Source organism: Salarias fasciatus, chromosome 1, assembly GCF_902148845.1.
Source record: "Salarias fasciatus chromosome 1, fSalaFa1.1, whole genome shotgun sequence".
NCBI classification, from domain to species: domain Eukaryota; kingdom Metazoa; phylum Chordata; class Actinopteri; order Blenniiformes; family Blenniidae; genus Salarias; species Salarias fasciatus.
This window is the reverse complement of record NC_043745.1, coordinates 9,961,930-9,986,397: the sequence shown is the minus strand read 5'-3', so window position 1 is coordinate 9,986,397 and position 24,468 is coordinate 9,961,930. Positions and strand designations below refer to the sequence as shown.

Below are 24,468 nucleotides of genomic sequence, written 5' to 3'. Positions count from 1 at the left end.
CTCTCCCTCCACGCGTCGCCTTTGTCCATCCCCTTGTTTGACAATTATTTACTCTGCTGTTTAGGACCAGGCCGAGGTCACCGCGCATACATCACTGACACGGAAACACTGGCTACCATGTCCATTTACACACCCCTCTGACCTGAGCAGGGCATTACCATTCATGTATGTTAAAAAAAAAAAAAAGAAAACCCTCAGAAGTACTCAAGTACAGACAAACTCATCCAATAACAGTCAAGTGCTTCTGCCAGATAATGCAAATTACAATTATGCACTGGATCCTCATCAGTCATTACGATAAACGAGCAGAGAAAAATTACTTACATAGCCAATATGATGTCTATGCATTCAATTTTAAAGTATAGCTTTCACTTTCTGGATCAAGTAGGATCTAAATTCAAATGACAGTTCTCTGAAAATGATAGAGGAAGTAGCGACATTTACCAAACTGGCTTTCTGTATATCACTGTTGCTCTCTCCGTGAACTCGATAGTAAGTTCCTTCTGTTTTTAAACACAACAACCACAACACGCTGCCTTTCGCCTTTCATTGTGTCTCTACATCTAGATTTAAGGAGTTCCACTGAGACGATCCATTACACCTGTGGCTTCCATCCACACGGTGCCTCCTCTTCAGTCTTTAGTTTGCCAAAACACCACAGTGAGGCCAAACGCCGGGGGACAAAGCCACTCTAACTAACATAAAAAAGCAGACACTTTCCAAACGAAAGCAATCTCTACCTTCCTCTGTTCTGCTCGTGGTTGGTTGTAGTGTTTTTTTGAGGTTTTCTTTGACATGTGTTCATCTAATTTTGTTGCAAAGCCTCAGGTCCTGGCTGTTCTCCCTGCCAACCCACATCGAGCCCCCGCTGCACAACACTGGGATGTATTTCTGTGCTAAAACAAATTAAATACAGCTTTGCTTACAACACACTAGCAGGCGGTTATCATTGTGAAACAGCTACAGGAAATAGTACTATTTGCACACAATTCAACGCAAGCAGATACTTGTAGCTCTATTTCTAGAAGCTTCAGTTGGTCTACACACCTGTAAACAGGTTAAGTAAGCTCAGTTTTTTTGTATTGTCTGTCAACTGTTTGAAGATCTGAATCATTAAGAGTTGCGGACTTTATTCTAAGGTAAACGTTGGTCTCTGGATCAGATTAGAAGCCAAAACTGTCTCCGTATAACACGCCTTCTGACTCTGTCACTGTGGTCGTGGTGCTCAGAGTGCTCGGGATAAAAGCCTCCACCCAATGTGAATGGCTCCACAAAATGTAAATGTTAATGTAAATGGTCTCCCATACAAATGCCTCTTTAGCTAGTCATCTCATCTCTCTTGTGTCACTGCTTTTAAAACATAATAAACGTGCTCTCCCCCATTATGGCAGAGGGTCGGCATTTGCGGCATCTGCTAGGCTCATCTCTGGCCTCTCGAAGACAATGACATCAAAAAAAAAAAAAAAACAACACACACACACACACACACACACACACACACACACACACACACACACACACACACACACACACACACACACACACACACACACACACACACACACACACACACACACACACACACACACACACACACACACACACACACACACACACACAGTCCCCCTGCTTGCACCACTGTCCCCCCTCCCCCTACAGCGGTGCAACCTGAAACTGCCTGAAGAGATGAGCCGTCATTAAATACTGCAGAGCTGACATAATGACAGGAAAGATAAAAGAGAGGAAACAAAAAAAGGCCAGACCAATTCTCGTCCTATAATGCCTCCCCCAACCCCCAGGCTCGGCCCGCCCCTCCTAATAAAAGACACCAGGCCACCGATAGGCCGCCGGTCAGCTACAACTTTGCTGCCATGATCTTCTGCTCTGACAACGCAGAGACAAAAGCCAGAATAATACTACACTCCGCACGTTGTGTCACCTCTGCAAACAATACACAGTCCGAACAACACAGCCAAATCTCATTCAGCGATCGAACCCAGTAGAGTTAATCATCTCCAGCGCGAGTACATGAGAGATATACAGTGCTATATCTACTAGATAGGAAAACAACTACTACGAGCCTTTTCTTCGACCACACTGAAGCCATTGTGTTTCCTCAGCACCTCTGTAACGTGGCGCTGCTGTGTGTCACTACCAAATGTCCATGCTCCACGGCTAAATTTGGAAATCTGCTCTAGGGAAGCACCATTCAAAGACATCTGCCTTTAAATAACCAGTAATAAAATCCAGACACATGATAGTCCGGCACCCTCGGCCCACTGATCGAGCACAGATATGTCCTCTGACACTGTCCACTCCTGAGCTGCAAGGGCTTTTTATATCGCCACGCAGGCGGCCGCTGCTCGCTCTTTTAACGTGCTCCGATCCTTAGCCATGATGCTAAACCGCATGTAGCTCGGCTTGGTTCCCAGTTGGCATTCCAGCGCGCTGCAACGTGGTGGTGAGGCAATATTTACCTTCAAGGGAAAGTAGACTTGGCAAGAAGCCGAAAAACTCTTGGGTGTGTGTGTGTGTGTGTGTGTGTGTGTGTGTGTGTGTGTGTGCGTGTGTGTGTGCGCGGGGGGGGGGCGGTGAGAACGTGGTGTGACAGGTTGCTACTGTGTACTACAGCCAACCTTTTCCACCCACCCCCCAAAAGAAAAAAAGTCCACGTGCTGACCCGGCCGGCAGCCACCCACAGTCTCTCACGAGCTGCGAGCAGCGGTGACTCCGCCTGACTCCGCTTACCTGGACCGGAGCCAAAACCAGAGCCGGAGCAAGAGTGCCAAGAGGGACAGGGTGCGAGAAACACACACACACACGCACACACACACAAGAGAGAGAGAAAATGTGAGCAAGAGAAGTAGTGAGCGTGCACAGTGCACACACTGCGCCGCAGCCTGGCCCACTGCCAGGACTCACTTAGGAGGATTTTTTTTTGCCACAAAAGCCAATCGGCGGTCGGCTCTGTACAGTGATTTGAAGTGCCTCGCCGTTTATGCAACAGGAAAGATTAAGCCGGACTTCACAGCGGGGGGTGGGGGGTGGGGGGGGTGGGGGGGGTCATTCAGCATCACTTGTTCAGTTGGAGGAAAGACAGGACCTTTTTCGACAGCGGTTTTTGTGATGATGTGCGGGACGTCGTGCAGCGAGGACACTAACCTGTCTGAAGTGATCGTCAAAGCTCCAGTCGGCCTGTCCGTTGGGGGAGGTAGCAGAGTTCGGCCCCGCAGGAGACAGGCCCTCGTCCGGTTCCTGCTTCACTCTGATGGGCGGCGAGGCGGCCCTCTGTGGGGCCGACGCGGCGTAGCTGCCAAACGGACGCGGCGGGATGCGGGAGGCGTTCTGCTGCAGGGCCAGGGTCTGCTTGCGGAGGAACTCCAGGCCGCTGGCGCTCCCCTCGTCCTCGTCGCTCCCCTCGTCTCCCTCCATCATCTCGGTGTCGTCGTCCTCGTCGCCGGAGTCTCGCCCTCTGTCCTCGTCGTCCTCCCTTTCCGAGTCGACGCTGCTCTGATTGGACACGCGTGGGGGAAGCCCTCCGCCGCTGGGGATGCCCCCGGCCAGGGCCTTGCCCATAAAGCCGGCCCCGGAGGCCCGGGCGGCCGCCAGGATGGCTTGCTGAGCAGCGACCTGCTGGGCGTACATGATGTGGGCCTCTCGTAGCTTCCTCTCCTTGCGCTCCATTTCCAGGCGGGCCTGCTGCTGGCGCTGGAGCTGCTCCATGACGGCCTCCAGCTTCATTCCCCCAGTGGAGGTGCTTTGAGGGAAGGCCACGCCGGGCTCCTGAGACATGCTGGGCTGTGGAAGGAGGAGGGGGAGGACAGGAAGTCACGGATGACCTAAAATATACTGAAAACTAACTTCATCTCCACAACACAGTGGAAACAAAGATGGCAGACTTCAACACGAACTCGCACATAAATGCGGAAAATTCAACCACATGGCACTCATCAGGTTGGAGCAGTAAAAAAAAAAAAAAAAAAAAAAACCTTTGTAAGCTTCACTCTTTGAACTCATTTGCTTAAAGCGATACTTCAACATTCTGGCAAATTGGCCCATTTAGCGCAATTATTTAGTCATTTTGAACAGTATACTTACTTTTTTGTGAGGGTGAGCTGTTGTTATATTCAGAGGCGAGTCGGGGAAGGTTTTCGGGACGGACACAATGGAAGTGGATGGTATTTTGGTTCCCCCTCGTCAAACTCATCAAATACACAATCCAACAACCCCAAAACACTTTGGTGGACACGTTATAATCCGCACATTCACTACGCTGTGGAACACCAACAAATAATATTGTAGCGTTACGACACTGAAGCAAATACTGGGAACTACTTTTTCTTTTGAAATCACTACGCCCAGACAAGTAGTTCCGTCTTAGCAATCTTCGCATAAACAACTCAATCTCGTAATTTTGCATTAATATTTCACAGCGTAGTGAATGTGCGGATTATAATTTGCCCACCAAAGTGTTTTGGGGTTGTTGGATTGTGTATTTGATGAGTTTGACGAGGGGGAACCAAAATACCATCCACTTCCATTGTGTCCGTCCTGAAAACCTTCCCCGACTCAACTCTGAATAAACAACAGCTCACCCTCACAAAAAAAGTAAGTATACTGTTCGAAATGACTAATGAATTGCGCTAAACGGGCCAATTTGCCAAAATGTTGAAGTATCGCTTTAAGTCAATGTTTGAACCAGAGCTGAGTGTCCCTGCGTTCAAAATATATCACATCACATCTATATAACCAGATCCAGCCTTTGAAATATACATACGCACAGCCCTGCAATAAGCCTCAATTACACCTTTCATTATTACGACTATTTACTCAGTTAGTAGTTTAAAAACTTAACAACACAGGGACAAAAGAGGAATTTTCCAGTAGTGTTTCATAAACAGTGAAATGAGCCCCAAACAAGTAAAATGATGCAATCTGAAATCGAATCTGAAACTGAAAACACACACAAATCGAATCATAGCTTTGAAATATAATTATTCAAGTGATTTATCAAATAACTATGCTCATCTGTTAACATTAGTGTGACATAGTGTGATCTGAAATTATACAGAGTGCAATGGCAAAAAAAAGACTTTAAATAAGAAACTAGCAATGTAACTAGAGTACTTTTAGGAAAATCAATGCAAAAGAAACTAAGAAAACCTATGCAAAAAAATACATGTGTCACGCAAAATACTACTTCAGGAGTTGTGGTTTCAAGCAGGATATTATACAAACAATAAGACAACTAAATACAAAAAGCATCTTGGTAAGCCACAAATTCATTATTCTTCACACTCTAACACATTTATTACAGCAGGGGCTGAATACTACCTCATATATCGGTAATATCCAAAGAATTAGATATAAAATTAAACTTTCAGTTAAAATCCCGCTCTGACATGAACAATACGTTTATTTCCACTCATAATAAAACGAAAAATCACATGTTAAAAAGCCTTTTCCGCGTTTAGCCACTTAGCTGCCACATCCTGAAAAATAGGTGGAAAAATTAGATTTTAGATGATTGAACCATGCAAACAACCAAAGAGAGGCCACTAATTATTTTTTTTTCCTTTATAATGAAACTACTTTTTGCTTCATTGCGGCGATATTGAAACAGAGTATAAAGCGACCTACCATAAGGTGAAAACGCGTCTTAAAGTTTGCCCCCCGCCCTGTGGTCTCTTTTGGAGAGTGTAACGTTGGCCTACAGCTAACTCTTTTCCGTGAAATTCAAGGCGGACAAAGTGCGTCTTTCTCCGGGTTACTGAGCGCCGCGAGCCGCTGCAACGGAAAGAAAAAGAGACGCCGACAAGCAGCGCCGCGACTCACCATTTGCGCCTTACTACTGCTGGAATTATCCACCATCCCTCCTTCCTGGGCTTTATCCTCCTTCTTTCCTCGTTTCTGGCACTCGTTCAAACACTTGTAAACACACACGGGAGGACCGAGGGGGGAGGAGGAGGAGGAGAAGGAGGAGGGAGCGGAGTGGAGCCGAGCGGGGCGGCGCGGCGCACGCAGCCGCAGATAGCGTCCGATCCGCAGGGCTGAAAGTGGCTCTGTGCGCGCGGACTGCGGGTCCACCTGTCTGGGTCTGTTGTTTGTTTTTTATTTTACTTATTTAGAATGATCTGAGGGGAATAATTCGATCTCATATCTCGCGGAGCTCAGAGGGAACTCCCTGTCGTTTTTCTTTCCTCCCCCCACATGGCTCACAGCAGCGTTAAGACCCGCCCAGCCACCGCAACAAGTATCAGCCTCTACTCTTTCACCACTCTCCACTAAATGTTTTACATCGAAATCATCCATCATTTCTTTATAAAAAGCGAAACTTCCTCCTTAATGCCACGTTGCGTCTATGATTTCGGCCTGTTGGAATATAAACGTGGACAGACATGATATTGGTATTGGTATTAATGAATGAAAAAAATTAGTAAAATAAACGTTTTTACTCACAAAAACGAGACTTTCACGGCCAGTTTGCTTCGTGATATTTCATTTCATTCTCCAAAATAGGACGGTGAAGTAAAATTTTAAAACAGACTGCAAAAATTCAAGCCCAATGATAGACAGGACCGACAGGACAGGAAGATGCAACAGGTAGAGTTCAGCGGAACACGGAACTCTGCTGCCGCCGTCAGGACAGGAGAGGTACTACACAAACAGATAGATAGATAGATAGATAGATAGATAGATAGATAGATAGATAGATAGATAGATGTACTTTATCAATCAATTCTTATAAATTATTGTATCTATTACTTTAATGTTTAAGAAAAATATTATTAAATGGGACTCTCTTTTTTTATATATTATCAAGTTTTTTACTTGAATGTTTTTAACAAGTTGTGACCAGAATGTTTTTGCATTTTAGATGAAGGTGAGAAACACTGTAATATTGTGCACGACAATACAAAAAGTTGTTTACATAACAAATAGAATTAGATAGCATAACAAGAAATCCACAACACTTGAAAACAAACAGGAAGGAGGAAAATGTGCAACTGTGGAATGCACTGCAGTTTCATGAATTTCCTATGTGTGTGAATGAATAATCTAATGTGGAGAGATCTCCCCCAACACATCTGCAGCAGGATGGGTGGACTGAGAAAGAGATCATATTTGATAACTTCTGCTCTTTTGCAAATGCACACTACAATGCAGTACAATTCACAGTGCTATATATTGTTGGATATGCCATACAATTTTGACTGTAAATTACTGTACACAAGGGATTCACAATAATTTATTGTTATTGCAAAAACAACATGTGCAATATGAATATTGCAAAAGGCCAGTTGAACCGTCATAAATCATGGCTTAGCGCACAGTACAGTCATGCTCTGCATGGCTCTGGAGCCACATTTGGCTCTTTAGTGCCTTTATCATGACTTCAGAAAATAAAAACCATAAACAACAATTTTTGTCCAGCATTTCTCTCTCCCTCTCTCACTCTCTCGCTGTCTTTTTTTTTCAAATAATACACAATTTAATCAATTAGTCCACCAGATACAGAAATCAAGTACAAAAATCAGATTAATATAAGGAAAAGTTGTTAGATTGTGTGTGATTTTGATCTGTTTAATGTTGAATATCCTTTGATAAGACTGTGGGAATGAAACATTCATTTTCAGGTATTTGAATGAATTTGATGAATTGCCCTTTGAAGGGTTAAAGCCGGCGGGGGTTTTTTCAGAGCGCTGGAGGATGCTCTCACAGTCTGAACCACATGGCGCCTCCTCACTCAGACAGCACATGCTTTGTCTGGCGAAGAGAAGCAACTCTTGGTCGAATGCCGTCACATTGTGAGATATTAGTGTTGATCCACTTGGGGTTTACCTTGGTCGAATGGAAATCCATAACCGTTACACTGACGGTTTTGCATTAAAGCTTTTTTTGTTTTGCATTTTTTCAATGACACTGAATCGATTCAGCTTGAACTTCTTCCCGTTACCATGGTTTCTTCTTGAATATTGAAAAGAAAGAAATAATGCTGGGAGAGGACATCCTCTCTGACTCCCAGATGTGGTTTGATGCAACAACCAAGGAGGGCCTGATCTGTATCACTGAGAAGGGCCCCTTTTCTGAAAACAGCGTCTTCTGTGGTCTCATTACACGTGAACTCGTGTCATGTGAACACAGGTGTCACAGCCAAACATGGGAAAGTCCCCCCAACTCAGAGGTGGCAGTTAAAAGAATGCTCTGTTGTAAAGCATGAGTGGATTCGGAAGTTTGGTTTTTTATGATTTCTTACTTTTCTTTTCTACATTCAAACACTAATGTTTTTCCCCCCTTACTCTTTAAAGTCACTTCATTATTGTTTTAACATCTACATGGATGATTACGGATTGCAGAAGCTGATGCACGACACTGCATATTTTATTCACATTAAAGCTGCTGAAAGTGAAAAATATAATACAGCATCACACTGACTTGTGCATTTTTGTAGAAGTTTTGTCTCCCTCCTGATTATTTATGTGCCTCATTGATTTAAGATGTCATAAAGGAGTGCTGTTCTGGTCTTTTTCCAAAACTGTCTTCATCCCACAGCTCCTCTAAAGTAGTCAGGTTAATGAAAAGTTATATTAAAAAAAGAAAAAGTCAATCTTCAATGGATCCGTTGAACCATCCTTCGTTCTGATCTTGCTTGAGGAATTTGACACCAGCCTCCTTGTTTTTCTGTCTTCGACTGTCTCAGTGTAAAGACCAAACATGCCATCCATGGAGCTATTTTGCAGTTTAGCCACTATTTGACACCTGAGAATCCAAAACTACAAAACAAACAAAATACAGAAGTGCATGAAAACACAATACAAGTGGAATTAACCGAGTTTAATAATGTAAACCAAAAGACAATACAATCAAATTAAAAAAAAAGATTAGCGTCATAAAAAAAGGAATTTATTGCATTCAGCACTCAGTAACACAACCTTTTCACAACCATGTATAACAAGCAGATTGTCCCAACAGTTGCATAGTACGGGTGAGTCAAGTGTACTTGCTACTGACCACTGGTGTTAAGTGCAAAAACTGGAAATATACAAGGTGCAGAACCAGGGCCGACACGCGTTAACTCCAGCCGGTCCTCTTAAAGCGTTTCGCTCACGTCTATCACGAGACTCACGCCGGGTGGAAAACCGACTCAGCGTTTTTTCTTTCCTACATCCCCATGTGACAAACCACGGAGTGCTGGGAGGAGAGAGTACGACACACATCAGGAACACAACAACGAGCTTTTTTTAAACGGCCAACGTTTCCACAACACAAGCATCCTGGCATCTGTTTTTCTCAACGAGCACGTTCCAAATTTATCCCCACACACACAAAACGTCACGACGGGTCCCAGTTTATGGTCAGTGTCACAGCGTGAGGGGGAACTTGTGGACACACACTCGGTCTTTAGAGGTTGGAAGAGTAAAAACAAGGTTAGTTCTGGTCAGGACATTTCAGAACTCCTGAGAGAAAAAGGAAAAAGAGTGAATGGAGGAGTTACGTTAAGTTTGACAGCACATACTTCAAGTTACTGACCAATCAGACATGAGAAGGTTGAGAAAGAGTTTCTCTGTTCCTGTGGGACATGTAGCCACTTTTCTAACAAATGTAACGTGAAAGGCAAATTACGACAGCGCATTAGGACAATGTGAAGAGAAAGGAGTCATCATTTTGCAGGTCGGTGTCATCATAGTCGACAGCAGGAACACAACTGACAAGCGGTGGGGGGGGGCATGCATGCACATGTATAACATGGAAACTCCACAGGCTTTCACGCTCAAACAACAAAAATTAATTGGAATATTGATATTTCTAACTTTGATGTGATGCTGTCATTAAAACAGGGCTGCATGGAGGGATAGTGCTTAACGCTCTCACCTCAGTGATAACGTCTCCAGTTTGAGTTATGGGATCTTTTCTGTGCAGTTTGTATATCTCTAAATGATTGTTTCCTCCCACAATCCGTAAAAATGCACGTGAGGTTACTTTGTGACGTCAAAATGCGTGCAGGTGTGAATGAGTGTGTTTTTGTCTATGTTTGCCTGCGATGGTCCATCATGTACACCACCTTCATTTTACTACTGAAATGCAAAAATACTAATGTATGCCTACATAAATATCATGCGAACGGTGAACGCTGACGGCATGACAGGATTACATGAAGAAAAAGAAAAGTGTTGTCAGGGAGCATGAAGGACAGATGGGCTGCAGTCTGAGAAGCAAATAATTTCAACTTGGAATGACCAACGAGCAAAAGCATGACCTGTTCAAGCCTCATCATGCATTTCCTTAGACTGAGGGAGTAGAACTGGAAAAAAAAACAAAAACAAACAAAAAATGCAATGATATACACAGGAAGAACATGCAAACCATTGCACCCTTGTTACCGTCCAATTCCAATGTCAAACCCCAAATCTAAAATGTTCCTGACATTTCAGTAAGTCATGCTCCTTTCTCTCACGTGGTCCTAATAAGCCGCCGTGAACAGCGCGCTTCCTCTCTCGTGCACAGACAAACCCACATGAATCCCCTGAGGAAGTCGTCGCTGTCACTCACTCACAACATTTTCAACGTGAACGCCAACAGTAAGACAAGACCCGAACTCCTAATGTGAGTGAATGCACATTTTCTCGCACCGAAAAGAAAAATCAATATAAAAAGTGTTTCTTTTACTTTCAGCATGTCTTTTGAGTAAACACGAAAAACACAAACATGTCTGTCCAAAGCCAGATGACTTAAAGATCATGTATCGCGGAGGCTTTGTATCCAGTTGTACTGTAACTATTTTAGCGTCCTCAAATAATCTGAGTGAAACACGACACGACCATCATGGACAGTTTGAACTGTGTTCCTCAAGCATCCCATTTCAATACAAAAAAAAGAAGAAAAAAAAACAAGAAAAAAAAACAAATATTGCTTGACAAATATTCTTAAATGTAATTTATCTTTTGCGTTAATTTCAATGGCGGCTAAAGGTTTTATGAATATCTACAAGTGAACAAAAAAAAAAACAGACCTGCTCATATTCTGTGACACAAACAGCAACATGACGAGCGAGAGCGAGGAGGAAAACTCCACATATCTCCTGGTCAGGCAAAGGAATGAGGGAGATTTCATTTTAGATCGCAGCTCGGCTGCTTTTCAAATAGCTGCAATGCTAATGTGCTGGAGCCAGAAAACAAGATCAGCGGCGCTCACTTGTAGATGGAGCAATTATGACAGAAGCAATGTAGGTGAAACAAGAAGTATGAAAGAAGAAAAAAGGCCAGAAGCTGCAACCAGGGAATTTTGTTCCCTTTGTGCCACCAAAATAAAACAAAACTTGAATCAACATTTAGAATTTATGTAACTACCATCAATGTAATGGGGAAAAAAATGATTTCCTCAACCAAAAGTTTTACTGCCTCGACTAGAATGTTGTAACATTCACAACATGTTTACAAACATGTAACATTGTTTTTTGTTTTCAAAGTAAAATTGTAACAGTTTCCTACATTTAACACAACAGTAACTGTGAGACAAGACTGTAACAGATACAGCACTGTGCACAAGTTTCAGGCTGGTGTGATGTAATGCTACTTATCCATCGTGTAATACCGTCAGGAATGTGTCTGACCGGCTCCATGTTTGTTCTAAAGCTCAGGAAAACAACAAAAGTAAGTACAGGAAGAGTTTATCTGAGAATGATCCTCAGAGTGAAGAAGAAGAAGAAGAGATCCTGAAAGTGACGCTGAGACTCTCAGAGGGTTATGAGTCTGGATGATCTGAACGAGACCACATCAGCAGAACATTACAGCTGAGCTGTGTGACCTGTTTTAAATAAGACTGTGCAAATGTGCTGAGAAGAACCGAAGGCAAAGGGTGCTCACACCAAATACTGATCGCCCTCAGATGGGTTTACTTCACAATACGCATTAAGTCATGTTAATCCCAAAACTTCTGCACAGCATTGTAAGAGTTTCTAATGGCCTGTCGAGGCATCCAGAGGGTACAGGTGGAAACAACGCCCCTCAATCAATGAACCAACAGTGGATATTCAGCTGATCGGGAGCATCTGAAGGGGCGAAACACAGCAAAGCCAAGGAAACTCAAAAGTAACCAGTGAGAATAAAGAAGAGTTGATGCAACAGCAGTTAAGGAATGTGAACAGTGAAAACACTTCATGTAGCAGTTTGTTAATAGTTGGTGTTTGTGTTTTACAGAGACATGGACGGTCTCTGCTCAGACTCAGTGAGAGCATACCCCAAGATGTGACTGACTGCCAGTCTGCCTGCAGCAGAGCTTCCTGTAGTTTTATAAAAACAAAGAATAAATAAAAAAATAGGTCAAGCTTTGGGGGTCACAGTGGGTAAGGCTTGTTCTCACGTCTGCCTGTGTTGTGTTTTTTTGTTTTCTCAGTGGGGTTGGAGCCATTTCAGAGCGCGGCCCCATGTTAAAGAGCCGTTTGGCTTCAGAGCTGGAAGTCCTCCAGGTGTCAGGTACTGCCGACTGAAGTCAGCTGAGGCCTGAGACGAGCCTTCAGTTCGTGGAAGGTTGGAGCGGTGGCGTCGGCGTCACTGCACGGGGCAGGACGGGCCCTCGGAGCAGCAGCAGACGGAGGAGCCCATGGCTTTGGGTGGAATCAGGTCCAGGTCCTCGTCGTCAGGAATCTCGTCCAGGCGGTAGCCGTCCTGGAGCAGCTGCCTGCTCAGATCAGGATGGACCTGGAGAGCAGAGGGAGGCACACAGTGACCGACTGCTCAGTGTCTCACACAGGAAGAAGTCAGATTTGATGGATTTAAGCTCCTGAGTACTTTTACTGACATTTGGGTTTACCTTTCTTTAAGTGATTCTGAGCACTTCCAGTGTTACAGTTCAGTAAAGTTTCACACTGTAGATGTCAATAATCACGTTTCAAACAAATGTTGCAACAGCTGACAAAGCCTGACGCTGACCATCATTTTCCTTCATGTTTCATTTGCTTGCAATCTGAACCCACAACAGCAAACAATGCACAGCTCGTTGGACTACAGGAGACTGCTGTGGTTGCTTTCACTCATTGACCCGGTCTATATGTAGTGATCATAACGGTCATACGTGGTCTGAAAATTAAATCAGATCAACAGCAGCAGGCTTTAAACCCTTCGATCAAGTGGTTCTAAAGACGAACATGTGAACAAATCATATGGGGACTTAAGATTTATTACGGAGCAGAACTATTGCCATGCTTTGCATTCATAAACCAGCAGAGTGAGCTCACTTTGCAGTGTAAAGCTTAAAAAAAAAAGAATAATATAAAAAGCTGTTGCCAAAGCTGTCCGTCCCTGGGAGAGGGATCCCTCCATACTGTGGTTCTCCCCAAGATTTCTTCTTTTCCCACTGGGTTTTTGGAGTTTTTTCTTGCCGGATGTGAGGGTCGAAGGCGGTGGTTGCTTCGTTCTGTCTCGTTACTGTAAATATTGACATATTACCATTATGCTTATTCACTGTTTTTACTTTTACCGACCAATGTAACATCTTGAAGCCCTCTGAGGCAACTGTTGTTGTGATACTGGGCTATACAAAAATAAATTGATTGATTGATTGATTGATTGATTGAAAAAGTTTGAATTAAATCCACCAAATAAAATGAAGTTTCCTGTAGGTGAGCGTGAGCACAAAGTGCTGAACTCGCAGCTTTTTATTGAAGACATTTCAGAGAGTGGGATGCACAGATGAATCACTGAAAAACTAACTATTTCTGCACCCGGTGACGGTCATAGGCTGGAATAAAGCAGCCAAAAGTAGGAACAACTTCCATAACGGTACAAGCTTTGAATCCAAATGTACTCATCTCAAACTTGGGATTGCGTAAAGCTCAGTGTGACTGACACACACGTTTCCTTTACTCATGTCCAGGCTGCGCGCGCACACACACATGCACACACACACACCAAGACTTGTTCCTTTTTGGAACCAGTTGTGCATACAATGACTTCTCTTATCTGAGATGTTTTCTATTAAACACCTCAAGAATAACCGGTTCCCTCTGACCTCCTACACATTTCCTGTTTGGCAATATATGATGGTGCAACCACGCTGCAACAGGACCTTTTATGTAGACAGACGTTACTATTTTGTAAAGATCTGAGTGTATGCAAAACAACTCAAAGCGAAAGGAGCAGTGAAAAATGGCATAGATCCACTTATCTTGGACACCACTGATACGGGTCGACTCATTTAATTCGTATGCATGTTTGTTTTTTAGTTTTGTTTTGAGATTGGAGAACCCAGATGAAAACCGACACGATCACATGGTGAACATGCAAATTCTACTGCGTGGGATGACTAACCACTACACCAGCATGAAGAAGAATGCACGTGAACTAATAAAAATGAAGCCCTGACAGCAGGAGTCACTAAGCCTGTCTGACAGTGACAGAATTTGAAAAATGCCTGATGTGGAGGACTCACCTCAGCTGAGGAGTATCCTGAAGAATACTGCTCAAAATCAATCTCTTCATCACTGCAAAGACACGCAACACAAAGTCAGAGAGAAATATTGCCCGCTTTGCACACGAGCTGTCTCAGGAAGAAACAATTTATCTTTCAGATGCGTCAGTTTATCTGGAAATACTGCAATAATAAAATAACTGATAAGCACTGCCATTGATAAAGGCAAATAAAGGCATACAATTTAATTGGAAAGTAATAAAGCAGAAAATACTATCTGATGAATGATGCGAGCGGCACAGGATGTAAGCCAGCGTTAATGGTCCAACTACAGCTCTAACTACAGCTAACGACACTTCTGCAGTGATCGCTTTAATACTGGGGAGATTTTGTTCTTAACTGTGGTCACAGATGACAGGACTTTGAGGATCAGTTACTCATGTGTGAAACTGAAAGTTCTCTCACTATCATTCACTGCTCCAAAGACTGAGGCACTCTAAGTACAGTAATTACAATACTTTACTGGGTGTGTGTGTGTGTGTGTGTGTGTGTGTGTGTGTACACTCTGATTATAGCTGCTCACTCTGCTAATTCATTTTATTAGCTTGCTGTTGTTTCACTTTTAGTTGTAGTGCCATTCCCGAACACTCCTCCACTGACCCAGAGAGGCGTGCTGATTAAATTCATTTTCTTACCAAAGTATTTGAAGGCATGAACTATTTTTAACAAACATATAGATGAGAAAAGTTACAAACTAAAATATTTTTAAAGAATTAAATAATGATTAGAGCAAAAGTATAAAGACATTTTCAGTTTGTTTTCCCAGTAACAAAAATACACAAAAAGTAAAGAAATTCCAAACAGCTTCTAAACTTCTAGGGCTCCGTCTTCTTGGCCATCTGTCTCTGACGCTCTTCTTCCCTCTTCCTGTGTGCAGGTTCAGATTATGAGGGTGGCAGCGCCCTCACCTGTCTGAGTCCAGTGCAATCAAAGTCTCCTCAGCATGCTGACTCAAAGCAGCGTAGCCCTTGTTATATTTCACCGTCCTAAAAAAAAGAAAAAAAAAGGGAATTATCACTTTGAAAGAAGTGAACTCGGCTTTGTCTGACTCGCTTTTTCCCATCATGCCTCCTCACCTCTTGGGTCCTTGCCTGGGCTGATGTGTGACTGCGGGCCCTGGGGAGAGCGCCTTCTTCTTCAGGGCTTTCCTTGCCATCTCCCTGTGTTTCTCTTTAGACAATCAGAACAGACCATTCTTATTTTTATTCAACCAGAACTTATCAGCAAGTAGAAGAAACAGATATGGTTTCCAAAACTGTGTCCACAACCAGCCCCTCATTAATATCATCCTCCTCTTCAGGCACCCTGCTAATCAAACTCCTCTGAAGGAAGGATTTTTCCACTGACAGACACCAAGACATTCTAAGAAAGCTTGTAACTTTTGCTGCCTAATCTGGAACATCCACTCTTAATCTGCAGGATTTATAGATGTATTAACAGTCAGTGTGTACTCACCTTATCCCTGTTTTGTTCACTTAATCTAGCACAGTCCATATGTACAGAACGTCTATTTGATGTGTCATCTGTTTGTTTGACAAGCATGCCTTTACTAATTCTTTCATAAATCTTAAATTGATAATGTCACAAGGAATATTGTTGATGATATATTTGAACACAACCAGCTGGAATTTGCTTTAATAAATTTAAGACACAGATCTGTTTCGCAAAAAGGCGCCCATTTGAAGTGAACTGTCCATCTTAAAAATGAACTTTTAAAAGAAGCATGCTCATTTATATTCCATTATTATCGCGTTTGGAATACTTTCCTTGGCTTTGCTGTGTTTAACTCTGTTCGAACTTAGAAGTGGTTGGAAAAAAGCCACAGAGGAGTGTGTAAAATATGTCATGTGGCTTGTTTATCCAGTTTCACATGACTGATTCACAGTGCAGCTGCATCCACGGCACAAAAACCAACAGTAATCCCTCCGTCCACACAAATAAGCAACAGCTGCACATCTGTTTTGTTTGCACCATATACACAGTTGTATCAGATCAGAAAGTGGATCAGTGAGAAGCATGTGTCGTATTTATAAACATACAGCTGCACTCATTCTGTAAACAGATGAAATTATGTCAGAGGACTGGATGAGTAGACAAAACTGAGTCATGCTAATTTGGATATGCTGTCTGGGAGAGCGTGGACGCCCATCAGTCTCATGTGACTCAAGCTGCACTCACAGGCCATCGAGCCACTATGGAGCTGTCCTGTTTAGTACACAATACTGTAAACAACAGCAGATCAACACATGGTTCGGTTCTCACTGTTGGATCAAATCTGATAAAAAAAAAAAAGCAAAATCTGCTGACAAGACTTCACCATCACCGTTCATAAATGAGCCAGTTCACTTTGGTGAAAAGGTTTTTTTTTGTTTTTTTAAAGATTGTTATCAGATTAATAGCATCTATCAGATAATGTTTGTAATCCTATTAAAGATACTGTCATTAAAGCCGACCAGGTTTAAGTGATTCGTTTCTCTACCTGCACTGTTCATTACTCTGCAAGTGAAGCAGGAAACCTGAGGTAACAGAGAAAGCTGATAACCACCTCTGTGACCATTGATTGCCAGCTTTGGGTCAGTCTGGCAGCTGAACGTGACACACAGCACTCCAAAGCCAAGGACAGACCCAGTGACGCCTTGTTTATGACAGCGGCTCCACCAGGCTACAGCGAAGTACTTACGTAGTTTGAGGTGGATGGCCGGAGCTCTGGACATGATGTAAGGTCCTCTTTTCTCCACTGGTCGGATGGCTCCATCTGTGGTCTTCGGTCTTGTGCCACTACTTGGTCCCTGAAGTGAGATCAAAGATGCAAAGTTGTAAAGTAGCCAAATATGAGGTCTGATCCGTCCAGAAACTGAAAGATTTCAACCTGTATCTTTTTTTTCCACAAATACCAATCATTCCTGTGTGGTCTGACACGAAAGTGAAGAACTTGGGAAAATACATTTTTTAAAAAAAAGCACAGGCTACACAATAAATACAGACACAGTCTGTAAAAGGAAAAAAAAATCTGAATTTCTCTAACAAACAAACAAAAAACAAACACTGATTAAATCAGGTGTTAAATTTCGCAGCAGCCCTTTTAACTCGTACATAGCAATTTAATGTTATTATTCACCAAATCGTGTTGTCATTTGGCTTAAGTTAAACTCAAGTTAGGTTTCGTCTTGCTGCAGAAAGCCGACTCTCTCAACAACAATTTTAAAGCTCACTTATTGTACAAAGTGGAGAGAAACAACATGCTAAGCTAAAGGTTTAGCCTCCCTGTCACTTAGCAGGCTTAGCTTAGCAGTTAGCCGTCGTTACCGACAAAACTTCCTCCAGCAGGCTGTCCTTCTCCGGCTCCTCTATTATGTCGTTCATCATCTTGGCGTTGTCTGTCACAAGTGGCTCCACAGCAACGCCATGACGGCCGCTGTCCCGCCGCGGAACGGACTTTGTTCTTTCCTTTGACTCAGTACAAGACTCTTCTGTTAGCTGCTAATGCTAACGATGACGACTTCAGGGCTTCCCGGACAGAATTCCAAAATAAAACTTGTTCCGGAAACTGAGAAAAACAAATACACGGAAACTAGATTTCAGACATTATTATTACTAAACTGTCTGGAAATATTTCTGTTCATAGGTTTAGTTTGCAATGGGATGAAAATAAATTTTAAATTTATACAGTGAATTTGATAACAAACATACAAGCAAACAATTTATCTTAGGGTTATCTTTGAATGATGATGAATGTATTCCATTTGTAACATTTTAGTATCTATTCTATTTATTCGGTGTGGAGCAACACCACAAAGAATTTCCCACTGGTATTGATAAAGTATTTCTATTCTGTTCTGTTAAGGTACAGTAAGGCAAGACAAAATTATTTCTCAAGTACCATTAAGGCAATTCACAGTGCTTTCCAAGGAAATAGAGGAAATACTTAAAAATAAGGCAACTGAAACCTTAAAACAAGGTGATTAAGAAAGTAGCACACACAAAAATTTTTAAGTAAATGTGATTGTTTAAGTCCTGATTTAAAATAAGTGTGTCAGTAGTCCTCAGATGTTCATGTTTGGGTCACAGATCTACCTTGTTTCTTGTGACTCTGGGAAGACTCAGTTATCCTCTTCCTGGGGACTTCAGGGTCTGAATGTTTTGTTTTCTACAAGCATCTCAGGGATACTTTTAGGCCCTTCAAAGCATGTCATTAGTACAATGCATATCAATGCTGCAAAACACAAAGTGTTATGAGAAATGTGGATGTCTTGCCCATTTTCAAGTCTCATAAACTCTGAAAATTCTGACCACACAGTGACTCATATACCTATTGTCTCAATTGGAAGGTTGCAGATTTGATTCCCTCTGTCCATATGTCCTTCTGCAAGATACTGAATCCTAAATTGGTTCCAATGGCGTGTGAATGTGATTAACAATGTAAAGCGCTTTGGGGACCGTTCAGTCGGTGGAAAGGTGCTAAGTGAAATACATGTACCATGCTATCATTTACATCAAACAAAAGTCACCTCAGATCCTCAAGTACCTCAACCCTGAAAGTTTCCATGTTTTAACAGACTGATTTCAACCTGGACGTGAAGCAGAGGGGTTTGCACAGGTGGAGGGTGATCCATCCATCCAAGCCAGGTGTAAACCAGCAGGAGACAGCACAGACCTGCTTTAATGTCATGAAACTCTTTGACCTGTCCAAACAACCACAAGTCTGTTTACAAGACGATCGATTCAGATTCACTCCAGTTCAGGTGCAGTCAATATTAATCATATTCTACTTTCACAACTAGAAAATAACATTGGTCCAACAAAAACAAAAAAAAATCTATTATTGATTTTCAAGAAGTCAATAAAAACACGGGATGGATAAGTTCATTTACTGCTTTCTTTATTAGGTCCACCATTTTGAACACAACAGGACAGCATGGATTTAATTAACAATATAGACATTTTTCCGGCCGTGGGGATCGGGAGAACTCGTCTCTTTGTACAAGTAGGGACCTGCAGAGGGAGCAACAGCATGGAAATAAACCACACAGACGGTCATCTGCTGCACACATACACAGTAAGAGAAAAACTGTACAGTGATGTATTGACAAGCTAATTACACTTCAAGATTTTTTTGTTTTTAGGTTCTTGAGTGTTGTCTTACCTTGACAGTCTACAACCTGTCAATTCCCAACTCTTCTGGTGTTGAAATGCCAAGTTCTGTGAGGGTGGGCTTCAGCTCCTGTATCAGGTAGGGGTAGATGTCTTTGTGGGGGCCTGCCTTGTCCTGTCAGAGGGCAAAAACAATTTCACTTAACAGATGTGTTCAGAATTGTTGCAGAATGTGATTTTAATGAAAACTGGAGGGTTTCTGTGTACGCGCAGTAGATTTGTGGGCGTGTGAACACAGCCATCTGAATCCTGATGCACGCCGAAAATAAAGGACAGTGAGCGTGAATGCAGCAATCATATGTCCAACAAGGGAATCGAACCACATCTGTTACACTGTCTGATAAACTCTTTGTGCACTGCAGAGAGAGGGGACACTGAATGGACGTCGCTCACCTTGACAGCCTCCAGAATGCGGATGGCGCTCGCCAAGTCGTTCAGTCGCCGGCAAGCTCTCAGAGCTGAATCCAGGATCTTGGCTTCAGGTACCAGGTCGTAGCCGATCAGGGTGTTCATGCCTTCAGGGGAGTGCAATCGACAAAAAGTCAACAAAGGTGACATGAGAGATTGTCCTTTCAGCTGCTCCTTTACCACAGGGGCCGCCACAGAATATCACAACCGGGATTTGAACCAAGACTCAAGATCAACCAAAACAAGGAGGAGCAATCTACTAAAAGCAAAATAAATCACCTTTCCTCAGCTCCCAGGCATCGATGTCAGGCTTGTTGAAGTAAGTGACCCAGCGGGAATCGAACTCCTCATCTGTCTCCACCTTGCCGTGAGAGTAACACCTGGAGGCCAGTGGAGCTAAAAACACAACACACCCACAAGTCATTGAAATACTTAATGACCGTCACTCAACACTACATTTTCTGTTGTATCTCAACGGTGAAGAGTCAGAATAACAGAATTTTGGTAATAAAAAAACGCATATCACCTATTCTATTGCTTCACAACAGAAGAGTAAAGAGTTGCTTTCAGTGCAACATTTTCTGTTATTCACTTACAAATGTCTGAAAACACAGAGAAATGTGTATCTGTGCTTCCCGTCATCTGAGATGGAATCAAAGACATGAATTTTTATCTCAATACTACCGACTGTAGGACAAACTGAAGAAAATGCACGAAGATTTAATTAGATAAATATTGAATTTTAGAGAAAGGGACCAAATGAAATTACTTCTCAACTTTCTGTTGATCGGAATAATTGATTAGTCAACACAATACTGCCCCTATATCAATCCAGAACACATTATTGTCACTACATCTTCAGCATCACGACATCTATTTCACTTTTCAATCACGTTTTACAAGACATTTTGTAGTGTGCATACAAACACACACATTCCGGTATGTATTTCTCAGTTTTAAAAGCCAATTAGCTAATAGCTGGATAAGTCTGTGATAAAGATGTGACAGCCTTATAGTATATTTAGATCAGTATGAGCGTCTGTGACAGTGTGCATGCCAGCAATCACAAAAGCCTCTGGGGACTTGAAGTTAAATCAGATCACATAAGAGCTACAACTCTTTCACCTTTATCATAGTTACAGCTGTGTCTATAAATACCATTCAGATAGACGTGATACACCTGGAGCAGGTACAGCAACATCGATACATGGAATTATTTATGGGAAGCTAAGCATATTTGCAAACGTCTGTATTTTTCAGTTTCATTCAAACTAATAGATGAAATTGCTATGGTACATTTTGACATATCTTTGCCCTCTTACTTTGGCAAACATCTTTTTCTTCCACTTTACCAGATTGATGTATCTAACTTGAAAACAAACTATGAAAAACTGTGCTTGTAAGAGTATTGTACACTAACTGTAACTAATGTACTGTAATATCCTTAAAGAACACTTGGAATTTGTATTTCAATGAATGCTCTGTAAATCATCTCTGGTATGTTGCCAACATTACTCTTGTGAAAATGTAAATAATCCTATCTTGATTAAGTATTATTTGTGCAGTTGTTTGTACTGTTTTTCTTTAGTCCAATGATGCTGCAAGAATGCAAATTTCACCATAGTGCGACAAATAAAAGATTAGCTTATTTTATATTATTGGGTTAAGCTAATAAAACCACATAAATTACACAAATGGTGAATATTCAGCAAAATATGATAATGATGATGATGATAGAATCACCTGCGCTGTATATGACACAGATTACATGTCCAGATTGTGGCACACTTGTAATAACTACGTAATAGCTGTTTACTGTATAGTGGTAACCTGAGATTGCCGAGTTCGTTTAAGGACAATCAGAGCAGCAGGACAGGTCACAGACTCTTGGCGATTTTTAGGTGAAATTTAAACAGACGGCGGGAAACCTGGTGGTTGCAGGGGTTAAAGATCAGTCTGTAAGGACGTGTCGATAAAAGCTGCGCTTAACCTGCGGTCACTGACTCTCTCCAACACACCGAGGAGGGTCATCACAAGGTCGTCACTTCTTTTACTACAACTCGTTTCAAGCCTCTTCCGCCAAAATACAACTCGTCTGAGTCGGAAACACAAAAATACTTGAATTTCCCAGCTGTCGATGACAGCCTCTGTCATAAATAACTCAATGTCACCCTATGTTAGCTTTTAGCTCCATACACAGCCGCCGCTAAGCTAAGCAGCTGCCCGCGCAACACTATTGTAGTCCTTTTCACCGCAGGGGGGACATTTCACGTGGAGACAGGTGTAAGGAGGACAAGTCCTACCTGAGTAAGAGGGTCGGGGCCGGGCCAGACTTCGGGCCCCCGAGGCAGACAGTCGGAATACGGCTCGAAGCATGTTAGCACCGCGGCTATTCACCGTCCTGAAGCGGCTATTGAGGGAGACTGTACGGGAAGGACCTCGGAGAACCGACTGGGTCACGTGATCTCCGGAGATAGCCGAACGTGATTTGGGACAGCAACACGATTTATCACAATATTCATAGGGATCAGTGCATTATATTAATATGAACATGAATATCTTCCTGTCATTTATCCGGTTGGTAGAACAAATGAAATGAAAATGCCAAAATAATATATACGCTTAATTTGGGGTGACAGCAACACAAAGAGTGTACATATTTTTTTAGGTCGTTCCTTGATTTCTGGTGGTTTGTCTCTGAAACCCTCAATCCAAATATTTCGTTTGTTGTCATGTTGATTTCAGCAGGACATTTCTGTATAGCACAAATGGATTAATATGGATTAAACTTTCATTTCAGTGATTTACATTTGTTTTGTTAACTTTTAACTTCATCTTTTGTGTGACGTCAAAATAGTCTCGCCTGTAGATAGTTTATTACACTCTTCTTTTATTTATTTATTTTTTTATTCTTTATTTGAATAGTGCTATATTCTACTTTTTTTTAAAGACTTTTTTTAAAGACATTATCAATCAGACCCCCTTGAGTTCCCGCACAGTTAAAAATCCTCCATGAAGCCATCAAACGATCTTTTTTTATTGTGGTTGGAGCAGAAGCAGCGTGCAGAGACCTAGAGGACCAGCAGAGGGAGCTGTTGGTTTTAAATAAAAAGCTGTGATCGACCCTCATTTCCTAATAATACAACATCTTTCTAGTTTCTGTTGCTGTAGCAGGAAATACAATCAAGTCGTAGAAACAGAGAAAAAAACGTTGTAAATTTACAGGATTGATATTTAGAGCTTCATTAGCCACAAATGATCCGAAATGTATATCTTGTAAAGATAGAAATATGAGTGTAATAAGCCATTTTAAAGATTTTTCTTGCTTTGCATTTACTCACACAACATGCATGTGCAGGGACTTTGTTGTATGTAACCAAGGCACAGTGGATTACCCTTTGGTGTGTGTGTGTGTGTGTGTGTGTGTGTGTGTGTGTGTGTGTGTGTGTGTGTGTGTGTGTGTGTGTGTGTGTGTGTGTGTGTGCTTAGTGACGTGGTAAACTGTAATCCCCCCTAAGCCCAGGGCACCACAGTGGATGTCCATTAGTCTAATGTGCCTGTGTACAGCTTTCTTCCTGCGTTCCTGCCTGTCTCTTTCTTTTTCTCCAGATCTGCAGATCTGAACCTTTCTTTTATTGCTCTCTCCACACCGGGGCTTTAAATATCTACTGTGACTCTTCATGTTGCAGCAAATCGGCTCCAGCTTTATAATCCCGTTGAACGTGAGGATAAACCGTGCGACCTCTGACCTCCCAAAGGAACAGCAGAACAGAAAACACTTTCTCTTCATTTAGATTTAATGGGACGACGTTATATGGCGCACATGTTCCCATGTGAGCTGCTAACTTATCGCCCTGGCAACATATTTGCAGAAGAGATGAAGCTCCCATGACAGTAATTTCAGTTTTTCCGAAGTGAGGTGAGCTGTGTCACACTGTCTGTGGTTTTGAGAAGTGATATTATTGATCATGGAATGTTAACAACTTTCAAAAGAATGCAGGATTTTAACACATTTTCTGGGGTTTTGGGATAATTGTCCTCCAAATTTAGAATTGGATGACACCAAATAATTTTTAAACCACACAATAACACAAATCGAAAGCATTTGTACCAATAATATACATGAAATGATGCATTAGTAAAGTTATATAATCATGTGCAAAGCTTTAGAACTATATATAGATCAGAAGGCTTTTATTCTGAACCCCTTTATATGCCAAGAGACCATTTATGGTCATTTCAACGTTGTTGTGTCTTTTCCTGTTTCTATAAAACGGTTGTAAGTTATGAATGATTACATAAGCGCATTGCTTCTGAAACTCACACATCACTCTGACATTTGTAGATTTCTGTACAGATTGAGACAACTGCGTCATAGAGCACCTCAGGAAGAATTTTATTCCATTGTGAGATTTTTTTTGGAATCTCTAAATTGGAAAATAC

General features: G+C 42.1%; 3 protein-coding genes across 3 annotated transcripts in view; all 3 read right to left on the bottom strand.

Moving 5' to 3' along the window:
• The window catches only part of LOC115390218 (AT-rich interactive domain-containing protein 3B-like), a 32,030-nt gene extending 26,009 nt beyond the window's left edge, over positions 1–6,021 (bottom strand). Inside the window, exons 1-2 of the mRNA XM_030093993.1 lie at positions 5,836–6,021; positions 3,163–3,798 (exon numbers count right to left, since the gene is read on the bottom strand). Of these exons, the coding sequence (XP_029949853.1) occupies positions 3,163–3,798; positions 5,836–5,871 (672 nt within the window). The 5' untranslated portion in view covers positions 5,872–6,021. The remainder of the gene's footprint in view (positions 1–3,162; positions 3,799–5,835) is intronic.
• A 2,799-nt stretch (positions 6,022–8,820) lies between these two features.
• Positions 8,821–17,965, bottom strand: LOC115393577 (protein FAM219B-like). The gene is made up of 6 exons (XM_030098628.1): positions 17,773–17,965; positions 17,147–17,255; positions 15,543–15,636; positions 15,375–15,452; positions 14,428–14,479; positions 8,821–12,698 (listed from the first exon to the last, which is right to left on the bottom strand). The coding sequence occupies exons 1-6, from the start codon at positions 17,830–17,832 to the stop codon at positions 12,549–12,551; spliced, it is 543 nt and encodes a 180-aa protein (XP_029954488.1). The 5' UTR covers positions 17,833–17,965; the 3' UTR covers positions 8,821–12,548.
• Positions 17,966–19,328: 1,363 nt separating this feature from the next.
• Positions 19,329–22,494, bottom strand: LOC115407944 (cytochrome c oxidase subunit 5A, mitochondrial-like). Its single transcript, XM_030118549.1, has 5 exons — positions 22,329–22,494; positions 20,305–20,421; positions 20,011–20,132; positions 19,610–19,732; positions 19,329–19,458 (listed from the first exon to the last, which is right to left on the bottom strand). Exons 1-4 carry the CDS (start codon positions 22,399–22,401, stop codon positions 19,619–19,621), a joined length of 426 nt encoding a protein of 141 aa, XP_029974409.1. The 5' UTR covers positions 22,402–22,494; the 3' UTR covers positions 19,329–19,458; positions 19,610–19,618.
• Positions 22,495–24,468: the final 1,974 nt, after the last annotated feature.